At 41.9% G+C, this 7,369-nt stretch overlaps 1 protein-coding gene across 1 annotated transcript; it reads right to left on the bottom strand.

Moving 5' to 3' along the window:
- Positions 1-358: 358 nt before the first annotated feature.
- hmgb1a (high mobility group box 1a) lies at positions 359-4,285 on the bottom strand. The gene is made up of 5 exons (XM_047607382.1): positions 4,143-4,285; positions 1,717-1,885; positions 1,463-1,608; positions 1,167-1,341; positions 359-1,071 (listed from the first exon to the last, which is right to left on the bottom strand). Exons 2-5 carry the CDS (start codon positions 1,861-1,863, stop codon positions 919-921), a joined length of 621 nt encoding a protein of 206 aa, XP_047463338.1. The 5' UTR covers positions 1,864-1,885; positions 4,143-4,285; the 3' UTR covers positions 359-918.
- Positions 4,286-7,369: the final 3,084 nt, after the last annotated feature.

The following is a 7,369-nucleotide window of genomic DNA, read 5'->3' on the forward strand; positions in this document are numbered from 1 at the left end:
AGAGAAAAGGAGAAAAGAAAAAAAACAAAAAAAAAAACACAGGATGTATAAACAGTTGTGGCCATGAGTCACACTTCATAGGAACAGCTTATCAGGGCCTCGGTCGTTTGCCGCTCCGTTTAATTGTCTCCGGGCACCGTAGCGTCAGCTCAGATTGACTTTACCGAGTCGACGGCGGCTCCACACAAACGTAAAAATCAATGAGTTTGCGGATCTGAAGGGTTTGAAATGTGAAGCAATGACTGACCACATGCACATTTAATTTTGCTTTTTTTTTTTTAATTGCCGGCCACACTTATTATTATTACGATTTCTCCACAATTACACGATATTTCCTCAAAGCATGACACAAAACCAGTTTATTAAAAAAAATGTTTATTGACATCAGAAGCAATTTAAATTTCAACAATAAACAAGGCGTTTTTTTTTTTATTTTGCTATTACAGTGGTACATAAAGATCAGTAAAACAACCGTGATACGTCAATTTCTGATAACATGTCATTTAAAATAAAAACACACAGGTAAAGGAGAAAAAGAAAAGAGACACTCAGATCTAACTCAGAAAAGTTTTTTTTTGTTGTTTTTTTTTTTTTATGTGCGGTGCACCTCTAGCTAAAGGTAAATACTGTAAGCCCACCCCTTTACACTGTATCAGGCAGGATAGTGGCCTAGGAACTACCACTGGAAAAATAAGACTGGCAGAAAGATACAGACACGATACTTGTGTAGTGTTAACTATACAAAAAGGAGGAAAAAAAAAACTGTACAGCATAAAAACAACTGATATACACAGCCTTTTTTGTTGTTTTTTTTACCCCTTGGATACTAATGCATTTTCTTTCAGTAAGTGAAGTGTGTACAAGGGGGTTAAATGCTTTATAAACAAGAAAATGACCACTATATATGTCGCTCGCCGTCTACTCATCATCATCATCGTCGTCGTCATCCTCCTCCTCCTCGTCTTCATCATCATCATCGTCGTCGTCATCGTCCTTCTTCTCTGCCTTGGCGGGGGCTTTTCCGGGTGCTCCGCCGCCTGTCTTGCCCTTAGCGCGGTACGCGGCGACGTCCTACGAAGGGAAGGAAGCAGGAAAGCGTGTTACGCCGATGCCGAGACGCAAACAGGACGCCATGAACGGGACCAGATCGGAGTCGGACTCCTTACCTTCTCATACTTCTCCTTCAGTTTAGCTGCCTTCTTCTCATAGGGCTGCTTGTCCTCCGCAGCGGTGCTGTTCCACATCTCGCCCAGCCTCTTGGCGACGTCTCCGATCGTCAGCCCGGGGCTCTCGCCTTTCACCTTAGGGCGGAACTCCGAGCAGAAGATGAAGAAGGCGGATCTGGGGGGGGGGGGGGGTCAAAACAAAACTTGTCATCTTACACAACATGACTAAGCTTTGTTTTAATCTTTTAAACAGACAGATATGGTAAAATCATAAAGAGCCGGGCTGCAGTACTTACGGGGGTCTCTTGGGGGCATTGGGGTCCTTGTACTTCTTCTTCTTGCCTCCCCTGGCTGGAACATAGCTCATCATCTCCCTTTCGTAGCGAGCCTTGTCCTGCCTGGCCAGGTCCTCAAATTTACCTTTCTCCTTGGCAGACATTGTCTAAAGACAAAGAGGGGACTCGGTGAGCGCCGACTTTACTAACGCCCGGAAGAACGCGACATCAAATGTAAAGAAACTTTGATTTTTTTTTTTTTTTTTTTTTTTTACCTTCCATCGCTCGGAGCACTTCTTGGAGAATTCTGCAAAGTTAACCGAAGCTTCGGGGTGTTTCTTCTTGTGCTCCTCCCGACAGGTCTGGACAAAATACGCATAGGAGGACATCTTCCCCCGCGGCTTGGTCGGATCCTTCCCCATCTTGATGGCAAAAAATCTGAAACTGGCATTTAAAACAAATAAAAATAAATCAATTAACCGTGTGCGGCTGCATAGATAAAACAGATCTTTTTTTCGGGGGGAAATAAAGATTTTATGAAATTAATGTAAATTTAAATAATTAATCAATTATGTAAAATGAGTTATATTTGTGCACATCTTCCCTGCCTCCTATACCGCCCTGCTACACAATGAGGGCGTGTTTTCATGTCTGCCTATTGACCACATGCTACTATTTGAGTCCCCCCCCCCCACCCCCGCCCTCCCTGCTGTCAACCTGCGCTAAGTTTAAGATGAGTTAAGGCTGAACACTTAAAACTAAACAGCCCAGCACGGTCGGGACCGATGGCATGAAAAGAAATAAGTTATTTTATCGGTGCAACCTTTTTTTTTTTTTTCCCTTTTACTGTTGTGGCCTTTACATAAAAACCAGTGGTCCGCGGTCGGATCCCAATGGGCTGATTTAAAAACTGACTAAAACAAATCGCTGCGGATTCAAGAGGAAAACCAGAAATGTGTCTTGTTGACTTTTTGCCATTTAAGTGCAAAAGTCTTTAAGTTAAGTTCGCAACATAAGCCCCATAATTCAAATGTGACGCTAAAACAAAGGTTTTAAAAGCTAAAATAAGCATATTGTGCGGTTTATCATATATATGTTAATGTCAAAAAACATTACATTTTAATTCGCATTTCGGTGAAAAAATATAAAATCGAACCGTTAATAAACATTCGGTTTTATTTCAAATCGAGTTTTTGCGAAAGAAACAACTTTGACACAAAAAAGGAGACGAATTACATAAAAATCTGTGTTTATTGAAATTAAAACACTTTAAAACGGTGATTCGGTGCAATTTAACACTCCCCCGATGTAAAGTCTTCATCCTCTAATGTTCGGCAAAAAATTTGAACGAAATTCGCAAATGCGTTCAAAAGCCGATATTTCCCCGTTATATTCGCCCATTAAACGCTACTGTAAGTCCCCAAGTAAGCTGCGTCGACCGGAGTAGTAATGGCGCATAGGCTCTCGTTGAGGAAAAGGAGGTCAACAACGACGGCAATATTTCTTCTTCCATTTTGTGAGAATGCCTTCTTCATGAAAGAAAGTCCCCCTCAAATGTCTCCTCCCGCCTCCCAGTTCGCTTTGCAACACGACAAATATGCCCGGAAAGCCGGCGATCTTGACAAAATATTTCCCCGATTGATTCCTATTGCACTGGCCGCCTTGTATAGTAATACATTGGGTCTGTGCTGTGTCTATGAGCGGGCTGTGCTACTGACTTGGTTTCTATGAGCTCCTAATGGCCGCTCGTCTTCATCCACTAACATGGAGAATATGGCTCCTTCTCTTTGTGTCAACGCACAGCCATTGCACTGCATGCAATAGAGGGCAGAGCGACCGCGGCGACCACTTCGTTTCAAGCCCCGATTTAAACCCTTTAAAAGCGGCGGAAAAATCCCCAAAGGGCGCCGTTCGAACCACGAAGGATTGAACTTTCTTTTGCCGTCGTTACATCGCATAGTTGCGGGTTTGTTTCGCGAGAAAACACGGTTAGAAAAAGTTGAACCGAACTGCGCCTCTGTCGCTGGCTTCCCATTCGCCTCGCTGCCTTGTTTCCTATGCGAATACAGTCAGCCATTACAGTAAAAGCGCAGATCGTGAGGTAATTTTTTCGCCGTCTCATCGGGGCAAACTGTGGCAAACAAACACACGGACGTGTGTATTTTGAGACGGTCTTTCTTTTTCTCGTGTTTTCGTGATTTTTTAGCTTTGTGCGCGGACCCGCTCACAGGGTCTTCACATGACAGCCGTTCAGGCTTCGCAATGCACTGCAGCGGCTAGCTAACGGGGAGCCCTCTACCATTGTCGCTAACCGTGTTGTCCGCTACACATTCCTGAATTTTTACGCGATAACTACCGATTGATTCGACTCTATTTTGCGAAAACAACACGAGAGTAATATACTGAATTATTCGTATTTGACGAAATCGACGTTTTGCGTCGAATTTCGTCAAGGTTAATATTCATTTCTTCCATTTTACAGCCGCGTCTGGTCCACTCACTCCCAGGCAAAGAGTAACGCTACCTGCTTAGCGCCGGTTATTATTTTTTTTTTGTTGTTTTTCTCAAACGTTAAAAATCTCCGCAAACACTAAAATGTTTAAGGTTGACCTATAGCTAACACTCGAGCATGATATTTTCGGTTGTTATCGCCGTTCTCGCCATTACGGACACTTAAAATGTTGCTGTGTGTGATACTTACCTAGTGACTATGGCTGGATCTCAATGCTCTGCAATGGCTGTGTATGAGGGAGCACAGGCGATACGCAGTGTCTTCACTCCTCAGCTCTCTAACATTACTCTCGGCGGGGCTCGCACGCCATTGGCCAGCGCCCAACCTGCCGCGGCTCTGATTGGCCAGAGGCTTTTCATTGTCCTAATAGAAGACGAGGTCCCATTGGCTGCCTTTTGTGAAACGTCACTGAAGTTTTCCGCGGCGCGTGGATACAAAAATATTTCCGTGGGAGCATGCCGGAGCTGGTAGTAGTGGAGTGTGTTTGCCATAGTATTGAATTCACTACGTTGAGCACAGTGTACAGTAGGCAAGTTAAATGAATGAGGCAACGCGCTGCGCTCGTAGTCGGTGAACGAGGCGGCCGGAAAACATTGTGCGGCCGTGTCGGACGTGTCACCGGTCTCTTCATCAACCGGCTCCAGTGCACGTTCACCTCTGTACACGTGAGCTTATTTGCAAATTATACCTTTAAAAAGGCACCACGGAGGGCACCGCGTGTTCACGTGTAAACAACGCAAGAGACGGCGGCTCATCTCGCACTTGATGGACGCACGCCGGACGTCACGTTTTTAAAAAGATTTGTCTCTTTGTATGAATGAAAACACAATAACTGTTCGGTCAATGGTCTCCATTATGATTGCTGTGTGAGTCATACCTTTAATTTAACCTCATGATTTGGAGAAAGTCACCGCACTGTCTATGTCAGACAGTGTTTTCTTACTCTTTCTGACAAGTATACACAATAGTTACTTTTACTAGTCACTAACTGGGTGCTTTTGACCATGTTTACTTATCACCATGCTCATATTAGGATTAAAATGTAGCAGCACATATCAAATCTTGATCAGTGCGTTTAAAGGGTGACAATCCATCAAGCCTGATCGTTTTATTTTTTCCCTGTTGTTTTTGCCTCATATTTGCTTCAGGTCAGGTACAGGAACTGATATTGCTAATGATAGTGTGCTCATTCGTAATTAAGACAGAAGATCAAATGAGCAGGGCACACTGTTAATTTTAGCAGTGTACAAATGGAAGAATTAAAAACTGAAAAGTATGTATTTTATAAGTATTTATTTTTTTTAATTTATTTATTTATTTTACAGTGAGACGTGGTCTTTATTTCCAGCCTTTTGTTTTTTTTTTACTCAAGCCTGTTTGCTAATTGTAGGTCTCACATATAACAGGTCTCCATGATAACATAAAAGCAGGGGACTTTTTATCCTCAACGCCAGACACGTTGTTTTGTTCGGCATAATTGTTAAAACAAACTTGGCTCGTATATTACAATATAATTAAAAGGGAAAAATGACCCAATCTGAAACCCATTCATTTCTATGTAACCCTCTGTATATCAACTGCATATAGCTGTATTATATAAACAGATGAAGCTGAATCTACTTTTAAAGGTTTTTGTTAGAAATTCATCAACAATCCAGACAACATGTTCCGTGTGGCTGTTTTACAGTTCCCTAATTTGGCTCATTTGTCCAGTCCAAACGGGTCAAGGGGTCATGTAAATGTTTGTCTGATCAGATCTGAGCAGTTCTTGAATACTATATAGGCACTGATTCTGGGGTGGACGTTTGTCTTCTTATAAAGGAGACCAAATGAGTCTTTTGACCTCACTCTAGCGCCACCATCAGGTAAAGGTTATAATTTATTCACAAAGTGCATCTCCCATGAACTGTGTCCTTATGATATACCTGGACTTGTAACTTACACGGACACAGAACTTGTTTTAAGTTATTACTGAGTAAAGCTAAGAATTTAAACGATTTATCGGTAGCATAGAAACATTGTGCATTAACATACACTCTTTACAGTAACATTTCCAATAGATTAAATGTATGTCCTGGCCCAGTGACCTGTGCTCTCTAGCGCCACCATTAGGCAAAACTTCCGAATACAAACAGAGGTGTTATTGGCATCCATTGCATGGTCTAGTCTGCTAAAAAATTCAAGACTGTGATTTCAGATGGTGAAAGGGGACCATTCCTCAGATGACTTGCTTTTTGTACAAAGTGGAGGAAAGGCACTAATGTGCTTTGACTTTAAAGGCTTGTGTGAATATTCAAATGTGGATGGTGGGGGGTGGGGTGCTAATATAAAGACAGGGTCCTCTGTCTTTTGTGGTTTGCAAAATGTAATTATATATCCACTGTAGATCTTATAGCCACATGCGCTCACAAATTCTGAATTATTTCTCCATGCATTTAGCGATGTAGTCTTAATAAATGTTAATCTTCTTAACTGCTTGTTCAGAAACAAAGAAAAATGGCTGACACAGAGTTTACTCTCATCCTTGAATTAGGAATAGGAAGGATGAACTGATTCCAAATGCCAATCACAACCCAGACTCGGGCCACATGTCTGCCTGTGATGCTGCCTGTCTGTGCCTCATTTTGCATCAGGAGATGCCACAGCAGAAAGCTATAGCCTGCTCCTGAGCCTAGGAGGCGGCCGGTTTATGCATTCTAATGAGCGCTCCCTGGGAAAAATATGCAAATTCATTTTGTCATCAAGAGAAAAATAGAGGACAGGAGAGCAGCAGATACAGGAGGGGCTTCGGGGAGGAGGGCACATGCGAGAGGCGGGATTGGGTGGATTGAAGTGTGTGTGTGTTTGTGCACGCCTGTGAATGTGCGTGGGTTGTGGGGGTACAAGAGCAGGAGGTGTTAAGAGCTGTGAAGGCTGTTTTAGAACAGAACTGAGGGACATATGTAAACCCCATGCCACCCACCCACCCACCCCCCAATCAGCCATCCCTTTCTACTTCTGAAAAATCCACATAATACTCCACAGTAGGTCCGCAAAAACAAATAAATACATAATAAATATGGGAGACGTGTACTGTTAAATTAATCAGTCAAACATGCTTGCTTGTTTTTGTTATTATGCGTTTGTGTTGTATCTCTGTTTATATTGTCTACTCAGACTATATGTATATGTATAGTATATTCTATAATAATACTTCTATTACTAATACTACTACTAATGATAATAATAATAAATGTCTTTTTAAAAAATATTTTTAAAAATTGGAAAAGGGTAATTAAATCTGTTATTAATTAACGTTTAATGCGTTAATTTCCAAAGATGACATGCAATGTTTATATTTCCAAAATACGAATTAAGCAAAACAGAAACAACGTATGAGAATACAAATATCTATATAGTAACACCGATTTTTTTGC

Source organism: Mugil cephalus, chromosome 15 (genome assembly GCF_022458985.1).
Source record: "Mugil cephalus isolate CIBA_MC_2020 chromosome 15, CIBA_Mcephalus_1.1, whole genome shotgun sequence".
NCBI classification, from domain to species: domain Eukaryota; kingdom Metazoa; phylum Chordata; class Actinopteri; order Mugiliformes; family Mugilidae; genus Mugil; species Mugil cephalus.